At 27.7% G+C, this 12,849-nt stretch overlaps 1 protein-coding gene across 1 annotated transcript in view; it reads left to right on the plus strand.

Annotated features, from left to right (window-relative positions):
• LOC135961381 (juvenile hormone esterase-like) overlaps positions 1–12,849 on the plus strand; it is a 29,787-nt gene that overhangs the window by 15,150 nt on the left and 1,788 nt on the right. Inside the window, exons 2-3 of the mRNA XM_065512881.1 lie at positions 11,463–11,719; positions 11,785–11,928. Of these exons, the coding sequence (XP_065368953.1) occupies positions 11,463–11,719; positions 11,785–11,928 (401 nt within the window). The remainder of the gene's footprint in view (positions 1–11,462; positions 11,720–11,784; positions 11,929–12,849) is intronic.

Genomic DNA, 12,849 nt, shown 5'->3' on the forward strand with positions numbered 1-12,849 from the left:
CTAAAAAAACTTTCATATGGTGATTTTCCACGAATAAAAATATAAAATTTTAACGGTTAAAGATATCACAACATTATAATGTACATATACATATACTGAAAGTTTTAATAAAAACAAGAAAGATTTAAAATTTATCCCCGGATTCAAAGGTATAATAAAAAGTGTGAATATTTGAGAGTTTTCTATAAAATGTCGCGAAATGGGATAAATTTATTAGGTACTATTGACGAATTATCAGAAAAATATATAATTAGGTTTAAAATTGATATTGAAAGCGAAACAACATTTCTGTGGTGGTTTGGAAAAAAACACATTTAAAGTTTTAAACATATTTCACTAATTATTTAATACAAAACATAAATTTAAATAAAGTTGAAGATTTCTGGTTCCATTGAACTCATTTTTGGACATTAGAACCGAAAATCCATGTCAGTTACCTTGTTTTTTCGAAAAATGGAGTTACCTAGTTTTTCCAAAAAAAAAAAATTTTAAGTTATTTTTATATTTTACGGAATTAAGGCAAATTTAGTAATCATTTGTTGTAAAACATTGACTATTTTACTCAGTACGTCAATTTATCCGTTTTTTTTATGAAAAAATGGAGTTACATAGTTTTTTAAAAAAATATTTTTTCCTTTTATTGTAATATACATTAAAAACTAAACCGAGTTTTTTTTTCTTGTTTTAGGTTCAAAATTTGAACCCAAAGACCCGAATTTCTATCTTTCTCTCTTAGTTTTCGAAACAACATCGATTTAAATTTCTAATTTTTCAGTTTTTTAAGAAAATATGGAGTTACCTTATTCTTTCAAAATATGCATGGAGTTAGCAAATTTTACATAAAAAAAACTTTTAAATGAGAAACTATATCAAAATTTCGATTTGACAGAGTGATAGTAAATGAAACGTACTTTCTAATTTTGGTGCTATCTCAATTTTCACAAAAGTGGAGTTACCTAGTTTTTCCAAACGACCACAGATTTAAAGGAATCGCAATAAGCAATTTTGCTGGATTTAAAGTTGAAATCAAGTGTAATTCAAGCCAGCATCAAGCAATAGATTTATAGGTGTATTACACTTTATATCAACAGCCTTTTCCAGTAATAAGGAAATATAATATGAAGACACATGTTTTTAATTTTTTTTTAAAACAACAAACACAAACTTCGAAGCGTTTGCTTGTCTGCAGATACACCCAGAGTCTCTGAAAAATAGTATTTAATTTTTTCAAATATTTTTCAAGTTTAAAATATAATTAAATTTACATTCAGTTAAGCCGAGCCACCGAGTCGTGAATCGACCAAATATTCCTACAATTTTACAATTACAATTTTATAAAACTTCCCAAGTGTTATGTCCACTATTAAGTCATCAGAATGCCTTAGACTTGAATAATACTAATTTAAATAATAATTCAGGAGAATATAGTCGGTCAAGCTGAACTATATAATATCCTACACTGAGAAAAGGGTAAAAACATTTTCTTTTAATTTGTTTATATGTGATCTATGTTTAATTAAGGACCGATCTCTATGAAATTAGGTCGCATAATAGCTTTCTATACGAAATGTGCAGCCATATTTTTAAAAAATATTTTGTCATTTTCTTTAAAAAAATTACAGATAATTACAATGAAATGGTTCATGATTTCTTCCAATCCCCATAAAATTTTCTGCCAGGAATATGGTTCTATGGTACATAAATACCTTTAGAATAGCAGTATACATTTGTTTAGATCTGTGCATATTTTACTAAAGTCCAATTCTGAAAATCTCTTAAATACGTTTAAATTGATATAACTATATCTATCGTTATCAGGTTAAAATTCTCCAAAAATAATCCTGATACCCATAAAGGTTAAAAGCTCATGATCGAACTGATCTTATAGTTTCTGTCCACGGCTAAATTAACATTAAAACTATTAAAGCTGTCCAATATTCATTAAAATACAACAACGACAAACTGCAAGCGACTCGTGCTCACACACGATGTCTGCAAAGCAAACTCGTAAACATAATTGGCTGCTGTTATTGGTTGGTTGTTTTACGAAAATGAATAGATGACGATGTGCAAGAAATACCGAACTGTATGCTCCAACAGGTGTTTGTGTTTAACACGACAAACAAGCAGATTTATACGAGTGTGAATTTTTGGTTGTTGTTATTGTTATTATTCAACTCGTTCAACAAATTTGTTGCGTTCGATAGATAGTAAACTGTTAATCGATCAAGGGGTTTGATATAGTTTTATTTTCTAGTTGTTGTTATGTGCTTCATTTGTCTCTAGTTGCGATGTTTGAAAGTTTGAATATAACCGTATAGTAAAAAGGTAAAACACTTCAGACGGTTTTTGATGGTCTAAGATCAATGTTCAATACGTGAAATTTTATACGTGCAAAATAAAAAAAAATAAAGACAAAATTTAACGAGAATATAAAAAAGGATTTTGTAAAGAGATAAAAGTAATAAAAAAGAAAAACAAATTATAATACTTAAAGACAAGTGTTTCGGTTTAAGATAAATATTTAAATAAATTATATCACATTGCAAATATTAGTTATAAATAAATCAAACAATACTCGAAAATAATGTAAACAACAATAAAATAATTATAATATTAAATAAATTAATAGCAATAGTTTGAATGTCTATTGTATAAATAAAATATATTTGTTAAATTTTTAAATTAAAAAAAACGCCTGTTTCTAAGCAAAATAAATTATCTATTGTACTTCGGAAAACACAAATTAACTTTTAAACTCTGGATTACGGCGTCAAAGTAAAGGTAAAACAAAAAACATCTAAATTGATACCTAAATATGTAACAAGTATGACAGTTATAGTTAACCAGGTCAGATCATTTGACATTGTGCACTTGTTCAAACTACTTATATAGCAATTCGAAATTCGAAACAATTAAAAAGTAACGGTAACACTAATTTGTAACATAACGGTAACGATACTTGCTTATTATTACGGCAGCTGTATTTTAATCGAGAGTTAAATTATTATCATAATTTACAAAAAAAAAAATAAATAAAAATAAGTTTTAAATTCTGAAGATTTCAATAAATTCAATTATACAATTTATAAAATTAAAAAAAATATTGTATTTTTATACATAATTTAAAGGTGTTTACTATTACATCGGTTACGGTATCTGCAGTTATTTCGGTAAAGGTTAGGGTATTTATCCCTTGAATTCCCGGAACAAAATTCCCGGGAATTTTAACAATTTTTCTTTTTTTGATTTGAATTTGAGAATCTAAAAAATTTTAGCTTGAATATTTCGGGAATTCCCGGGTATCCAGGAGCGTACCAAAAAATTTTCCGATTCCTGGGAATTAAAAAAGGTCGGTAAATTAAAAACCCTAGTGTCGGAACACGAGTTGAAAGTGTATTTTAGGATAACAATAGCTTAGCTCTAATTGTTATACACAACGATTTCTGGACGCGCATCTAAGTCAAAGATATATACAAAATTTTACTATTTATATGAAATAAAAAGGTGAAACTCGTTAAATTTCTGCATTGTTATGTAGAAATATGTAGATTTAATTATATTAATGAATATTACATCAAAATCGGCCCAAAAATAAATAACATTTCGCTATCTTTTCATTAGAAATTGCAAATATTGAAAAATTTGACTTTTGACCTTCATATTTTAAGGGTTAACGACTTCCGATTTTAGTAAAAGTTTCAGACGATATTTAAAATTACCCGCACTATAATATTCTGAACAGGTTTTACTTAAAGTTAATAACAGTAAGGAAATTGGGCTCATTCGACAAAATATGGACAAAAAATTAGTTTTTCTTGAAAATCGTAAAATTACGGTACGTAAAAAGGTATTGACATACATTTTTCAACATTTTATTCTCTATTATGATCTCAATAAATCCAAATGTGATGATCAACAAATTCTGAAATTTGTTTAACAAAATTTTTAAAAATTTGAAAATGGAGTTTCGAAACTGCCGTTATAAAAATATTCTTTTTTGGCCATACCTGCGAATAGGTTAACGGTATCCTACTAAGACAAAAACTCATACACAAGTAAATACGGATATATTTTAAATAAAAATTAGCATTTATTTTAATTTTTCTCGAATTATATAATTTTTTTTTTCCTAAATTTCTTGTTCAAGTGGCCTGATACACGTTATTGATTTGGCGAAATTGTAATAACATTAACATTTTTTAACCAAATTTTGTCATTTATATCTCATTACAACGATAACTACGTACACATTTCGATTCTTTTGCATTTAATTGCAAAAGTATTTATTTAGTAGCAACATTTTTACAAAAACTGAAAAATTTGCATTTTTTCCGAATTTTGGCGATAATACAGTTTTTGGGTAATTTTGACCCAAAGGAGGGTTAATTTCCAAAAAAAAAAATTAATGTAATATTAATTAATATAAATAAATCTACATATTTCTAGAAAACAATGCAGAAAATTAATGAGTTTCACCTATTTATTATATAAATAGTAAAATTTCGCATATATATGAACTTTGACCTTGATTCGCGTCCAGAAATCATTGTCCGATTCGGCTCAAATTTTCAGCACTAAACTTTTAAATATGTTGATTATGCGGCAATTCTGATAAAAATTTTGTACAAATTAGCGAAAATGGGACACCATTTGCCTCTAGTACCCATACAAGGTCCCCCACAGAATATGTCTTGAACATTCATAATTGTCTTATAATAACACGGTGCTACGATGGAAAAAAACTTGGAAATCGATTACAGAAACACCCTCAAATTCAGAAGTTATTCTGAAAAAACCGTTTTCAGTGATGTTCGTCAAATTATCGATTTGTAACTCAGTCAGTCTCTGTCCGACTTTAAATTTTTAAAAGGGGTTTGAAAGAAAACTGAATGCGCTTTAAAATGACGTGCATTCTTTGATACATTTGTAAGTCATAAGTATTGTTTTTGTTAAGAATGTCTAAAAGAAAAACTAAATTTATCAACATTTTTGATTTTAGTCGCTTTTCATTGTTTATTTTGATATGAAAGCTTATAAAAGTTTATACTAGTGTATTAAGGAAATTTAGTTCCATCGCTTTAATTATTCAAATCGGATGAAAATTGTAAAAGTTATTCAACTTTTCATTAACACCTTTTTTTAGTATTTTCTCCCCCAGCCCATATGAATAAAAAAAAAACAAAAAACTATACAAAAAACAAATTCTGTACAATTTTTAATTTACAGGGTAAATTTTGTGGAATTTTTTTCGAAAAAGTTTAATAACTTTTGCAAGTATAAACCGATTTTAATAAGTAATATCTCATTTATGTCTACATAAAATTGTCTTTAAAAAACTTTGCAAATAAAAATAGGTTTTCATAGAAAAACATTAAAATAATTATAATTGAAAAATTACGAAAAAAATAAAAAAGAAAGCGAATCTATTTATAAAAATTTTCACAATTTCTAGGAATATAGATTTTATACATACATTTTATGAAAGCTTAATTCTTTACCTAACTTTAGTTGTTTAAAATTTTGAAATAGGTGTGAGTTAGAGGTACTAAAGTACTACGACCTACTCTAAAACAGTTTTTTCAAAATATCTCAAAATTTTGAGGGTGTTTTAAAATCTTTGAAAACGGTTTTAGTATGTCCTCAACTAGGCCTACAAACTCCTTTAGGTGGCTTTTCAAGTTCTGACAAAAAGTGTCATTTTGTAGCAGAGTGTAATTAATGAAATTGTGATGAAATTGGAAATAAATCAATTTTACATGAACCTAAATCTTTCTACCAACTTTTGTTAGGATGGGTCCAAAATTGACCCTTAAAAAGTTCTCTTGATTGCTATAGTTCTCTTAATTAGGCTATTGACCAAATTAAGAATTATTTTTTTCAAAATCCATAGATTTAAAATCTCCAGCAGTACTAAATTATAAGATTTATTGACTAAATTTTGTTCCTTTATTTCTCTTATACATATATTTACAATAAGATGCCAAAGAGAACAACTTAAGTTTTTGGAATTTCTTTTTGGAAATGTTTAATTGGAGTTCTAAAAAGCTATTAAAAAAATAAATTTTTTAGGCCTTAGATGGCAATAAGTAACTGTTATCCTAATTAGACGAAATTCCTAACAAAGCATTTATAAATCTTAGAAAGGTAAAAATAGTCTGACGTTCTTTCTCAAAAACTTTCCTAAAACAAATATTTTTATTTTCATGTAAAAAAAAAACTTTTTCATTATTCAAATAAATATTTTATTCATCCATACAAAAAGAAACAGTAGTATTTCCTAATACATATAAGCATTTTATTCTTATTCAAAAGACAGCCTTAATGGGAATGTTTTTCTATTATTAACCAAAATGTTATTAATAGAAATTATATTTTAAGCAATAATTTTGCACAGACTTTTGTTGATGACAAATTTAAATGAATAAACCCATTATTTTCTACAAAACCATAAATAGCCAGACATAAATAATCGGTCATGGCCAATTTTCTTAAATGTTAAACTTTCTTTAAACTTTAAATACGAAAACAACAACGTGTTATTAAAAACAGTAATAAATATTCCAATATGACTAATATCATTGGCACACAGTGGTTTAGAAACGTTTTTATTTGGAAAACAATTCGGTAGCTCGTGAACAATTCGAGATATCTTAATGAAATTTTAAACATTTAAAGCTGAGTTGATTTGTATTTACATGGGAGCCTCCCACTATCTCCCATTCCAACTACGAATACAATTGACTCTTTGAAGTATGATATTGTTACGCTTTTACCTTTTAAAAACTGTGGTTTATTTCCTTTGAATAAACCGGATTATTTTAATTACAAATAAAAGCGGCCAGTAGTTTAACATTTGTAACAACTCTTTAACACAACAATTTAAATAAGTAGTCACTAGGGTATTCATTCGACTAATGATCGTTCGATTAATCGAATAATTTCTTACGAATAATTATTCGAACAATTTAAAAATGGCCATTTTCGAATAACGAATAATTCGAACAATTTTATGTAGAATAATCGAATAAAACGAATAAATGTTCATACATATATGTATATTTAAATTTATTAAATTGCTTAAAATGCTTCATAATTTCAAATTTAAATAAGTAATAATGACTCACAAAAATTGTATTGTTTCTGAAATTCGACAAATAACTAAAGACAAAGGGACTTTCGATCACTGTAGATGAGTGTTCCGATAGCTCCTTCTATAAATATATTTATAGAGAGTTCTTGACTGATCTTGTTGAAAAATGGTGTCCGAATTACTATCCAATAGAACTAACATTGCTGCAAATTTCATCGCGATCGGAAGACATCGATTTCAAAAGTTGGTTCACTTGACGTGAAATGCCCCATATATAAATATTACTGCAAGAAGTTACAATTCAAAAAACAAATCTTTCAAAATTTTTAACTTAGGACTTGAACCAATGAAAATAAAAGGTACAGAATAAAAGATTTGTTATTTAGCTGGCGAAGTATTAGAAGAGTCTCAATTAATAATCAAAATATTAACTTAGATTAAAGTGAAGTTGAATGTGATGTAGAATGTGATTTTGAAAGGGTCGTCGAAAGTGACATTGAAGATGACATTTTTAATGATTACATTGAAATAGATGAAGACCATGATCTTAAAATATATGTAAATAAGTGATGTTATTAACCGCGTACGTAAGTGTTGCAAAATATTTAATAAATCGAATGATAAACACAAATATTGCAAACTAAAGTTTTGTTGCAAGAAAAGCATGGAGTTCGTCTTTTACATGATTTTGACCATCGTTGAACATCTTTGTCTAACATGGTAATAAAATTTTTGCGTATTTGTAAATGCATCAATCATGCACTGCCTGACTTCAAATAAGCCACGTTCACTGGCAATGATATCAAACTTTGGACAGATTCCCTTTATTGTGTAATTCCCCAAGACCACTTCATTAAGCAAAGATTCGCCAACGTTGATAGAGCTTGATATATAATACAATTTGTTATAAATAATTTAGAAATAGTGAATTAATGAACGACATAAAAAAGTTCTTAATACATTTATATTGTATTTGAATTCAGGATCATGTCCAACTAGCTCAAGTTTTTTAAAGCATAGCTCCAAAACGGAAACTAATGGGTTTGCTTGTCAATTGTTTTATAGATTGTTCGGGAGTTAATCTGATCAGAATATTTCTGTTGAAAATTTAATGATGGACTTTGTTTTCGAATGTTTTTTAACATTATCAATTTTTTTTTTAACAATAAAATATTAAAAAACCGACATCAAAACTTCATTCTTTACTTTTTTTTAAAAAAATTAAATTATTCGAATAATTCGATTAATTTTAAACGTGTGATCGAATGATTCGAACAAGTTAAAATCTCTTATTCGAATTATTCGTTTTATTCGAACAAGAGAAAAATCGAATAATTCGAATACCCTAGTAGTCACCCTCTTTTAACACACAAACTTTATATTTTATAAGAATACAAAGTTAATATTAATTCTAACAGCGCCTACGATATGCTGACTGCTCTGCAACTTTTTACTGTTACTAGTTATATAAACACTGCCATCTTCTAGTAGTTTCATGAATTATCTAACTGAAAAACTCGAATGTTCTGTTTCCACAAGGAACACCTAGAGTTTCTAAAGCTGCTTTATAGTTAATGTTGTCATACTTATAAACAATGTTAGTAACAGCTTGTTATCAACGTTGTTTATAAGTAAATGTTTCTACTGATGGAAATGTTACTCAACATGATGAATGTTGCAAGTAGCCCTTACAGACCGTTAAATTCAAATTCATAATGCAATTTCGTAACAATATCTTTTATTTTGAATTATTTCCAAAATAAAAACGTTTCTAAACCACTGTGCGACAGTACATATTTGGTTACCAAACAATGACTTTAGACCTACCACAACTGCCGGCTACCAAATATAGCTGGAGGCTAAATGTCTGCTACTTAAATTAATCTACAAACTAAAATCAATAAGACAAAAAAATAAAATCAAAAAGAAACACCTTAACAACAGTAGCCACTCATTTAATCATTTAAAAAGCCCCATAAAACTAAACGATACGATTAAAAAAACCACTCATAGAAATTAAATTCCAAAAATAGCGATGATCATCATTGTGATGTGGTGGACAATGTTTGCTGGTGATAAATACTTCACGCTTTTAAAAGACCACAAAAGACAAAAGATTCAAACAAAATATATTTGTATAATTTATTAAAACAGTTTTAAAGTGGAAATATTGACGTCTTTCTGCAATAAATGTTGACATCATAGTAGTTTAATGGGGGCTATCAAATGTCTAATCTTAAACTATACGAGTATTTAATTCAAATGCAAATTCATTGATCGCAAATACATATAAATTGAAATGTTTGGATGGGAAAAGTACACGTGTTTGAAACAGTTATTTATGAAAATAAAAATAGAATAGAAATTTAGCCATTAGTCAGTAAATATCACTTCATCTGCAACTAATGGTATCATCCAGTCGATCGTACAATCGTTTGAGAACATATTTGAGTCTGCTGATTTGTTCTATAGTCTCTACTTCATCAATATTACCATTCATCCTCAGACCGCACTTGTAGGGTAGGGTTCTATAGCTGAAACAAAAAGTCGACTTTTCGACTTTTTCCGATTTTAAAAAGTCGACTTTTCGACCCTTCGACTTTTTCCGATTTTAAAAAGTCGAACTTTCGACTTTTCGACCTTTTTACGACTTTCCGACTATTTTCGACTTTTGCAACTTTTTACCATTTTTTTTTGTAAAAAATACATGGTTTCTACATTTATTACTGAACCTTTTGTAATGTTTAGCAATAAAAATTTAATTTATCAAGGCGATAATAGTTAGAAGAAGCATTTTGTGTAGAAAAAAGCTTTAATTTATAAACATTTATATATTATTTACATATATTAGCATACACTACAAAAAATGCAAGTGTATAAAATTGCAATAGTTTTAGTATATTGTTGCAATTAAATATTAGTTTTTAACAATCTAAAAAGTCGACTTTTATCGACTATTCGAATTTTATCGACTATTTTCGACTTTTATCGACTATTCGACTTTTTAGATAACACAATCGATTGTTCGACTTTTTTCCGACCAAAAAGTTGATTTCGATTTTTCGACTTTCTTTCATGAATAAGTCGATTGTTCGAACATTCGAACCCTATTGTAGGGTTCCTACGCGGGAAAAATGTCACGGGAATTCCCGGAAATATTTCATTTGGAAATTTTCGGGAAATGTTTGTCGGGAATTTTCGGGAATTTCTTTATATTTTTTCTTCTTAAAGTTACAATATTCAGATTCGTTGTGATGGCCAAATTTGTTGCTAATTGAATTATATTATTATATCCATAGATTTTTTTGGTTCTAGCAACACATAGTCAGTTGGCAAAGAAGCATTGCCTATGAAATTACCGAATTATAAAACCTTAAAAGGGTTGGACCAACATTGCACAATCAAATATAGTTATTCTTTTAAAGTGTTGGTAAAATTATAGCGCAATTTTTGGTTTAATATAGTATTAAAGAATTACCGGGAATTCCCGGGAATGAAATAATTTTTTAATTTTATCCCGGGAAAGGAAAAAGTCTGGGGAATTAGGAACCCTACGCACTTGTCCAATTTTAATAGCATTTTTGTTACTTTCATATATAACTTGCAGACTGCTCTGCTCTCTAATGATCGGTCAATAAAAACCAAGTTCCAATATATGCTTTAAATGTCCTCTCAATTAAAGCCTAATATATTTTCAACGATCTTTTCTCTTCTGAGTTGGTGAAATGATGCAACGGTATGGTATTTAGAATCTGAGACAAAAAAACTACTGTCTCAGCTAGATCGTTTACTTGTACAAACCCGCTTAAAAACTGGTTCTAATCTCGCCTTTAACAATAATAAAACTAAAACAAAATGAACTGACGTCTTTCTGTAATTGATTTACATATTGAACAAGATCACCTATTATAATTTTCTATATTGATTCTAAGTATTTGTATGGGCTAGACACACCGACGCATTAAAATTCTAAAAATAACATAAGGGTATTAAAATTAAAATTCTAAAAATAACATAAGGGTATTCCCCCTATAAAAATTCTACTCATTTTATTGCCCGCTCGCGTGTGAATAGTTTTACAAATTGAACACATTAAAAGTTTTTATAGAGTAGCAGATCGTTTTATTGCAACATTTATCACACATACAAACTATTAAGGTAAACAATAGCAAATTAAAGAAAGAAATAATAAACAAACATAAAACCGTAGAATATAAACAAATGTTTAGTAATTTACATGCAAATTAAAATGATCTGGTCTAAATATGCAAATGAAGATCACATTTAACTGGCAAATTAAATTCATTTAGATTTGTTTTTTATTTTATAACATTTTCATTAATTTTAAAATAAATTTAATTTATTGCAGATTTTCATTATTATCATCAACATCAGCATTATCGTAAAATTATAGATATGATCTTAAAATTTCTATTAATGTTGATTATGCCTTTGGCCTATACCGTTTTAAGCCAGTTTATTGAGGATCGTTTTACCTCAACTGTGTGTGCAGACAATGCAGGCTGCATGCGCGGTCGTTTTATGCGCGGCTATAAAACACCATTATTTGAGGCCTTTATGGGTATTCCTTATGCCCTGCCACCAGTGGGGGATTTAAGATTTAGTGTGAGTATGAATGGAGGAAGTGTTAATTTATGTTCAAAAATTTAATATTTTATTATTTTTTGTAGAGTCCGAAAGAGTATCCGAAATGGGAAAATACTCTCAATGCTTTTGATGCTAAACCGGATTGCATACAAAAGAATTATTTATTGCCGACGTATCCTGTGTCGGGAAGTGAGGATTGTTTGTATTTAAATGTTTATAGACCAGTGGTGAGTAGAAAATCATTAAAATCAAGTTGTTTTTGAATATAAATACCGTTTTACACAATAAAACTGCCATACACATAATTTTCTATAGAAAATACTGTTATATACAAGATTATCTTTAAAAAATACTGCTATATTCAACAGTTTTTATAGAAAAACTATTATACAAAAGATTTTTTATGGGAAAAACTGTTATACACAAGAGTTTTTGTAGAAAAAACAGCTATACACAAGATTTTCTATAAAAAAAAAACTTTTATACATAATAATTGTATTGAAAAAAACAGTTATACACAACATTTTCTATAGAAAAACTGTTATACACAACATTTTCTATAGAAAAACTGTTATACACAACATTTTCTATAGAAAAACTGTTATACACAACATTTTCTATAGAAAAAACTGTTATACACAATAATTGTATTGAAAGAAACTGTTATACACAACATTTTCTATAGAAAAACTGTTAAACACAAGATTTTCTATGGGAAAAACTGTTATACACAAGAGTTATTGTAGAAAAAACTTTTATACACAACATTTTCTATAGAAAAACTGTTATACACAAGATTTTCTATGGGAAAAACTGACATACACAAGATTTTCTATAGAAAATACTGTTATACACAAGATTTTCTATAGAAAATACTGTTATACACAAGATTTTCTATAGAAAATACTGTTATATACAAGACTTTTTATAGAAAATATTCTTTAGCAGAAAATTTTCTATAGCAAATGCTTTACACAAGATTTTCTGTAGAAAATAAAGTTTTACATAAGATTTTTTATAGAAAATACTGTTTTACTAGCGATTTCCTATTAAGAATGAGAAAAATAGTCCTGGGATCACTACGGTACTTTTGAATAGTACGCTCGCTTCAACTTTTCCATATCTGTGCTATAATATTTGATAACAAT

This window comes from Calliphora vicina, chromosome 5, assembly GCF_958450345.1.
Source record: "Calliphora vicina chromosome 5, idCalVici1.1, whole genome shotgun sequence".
NCBI classification, from domain to species: Eukaryota; Metazoa; Arthropoda; class Insecta; order Diptera; family Calliphoridae; genus Calliphora; species Calliphora vicina.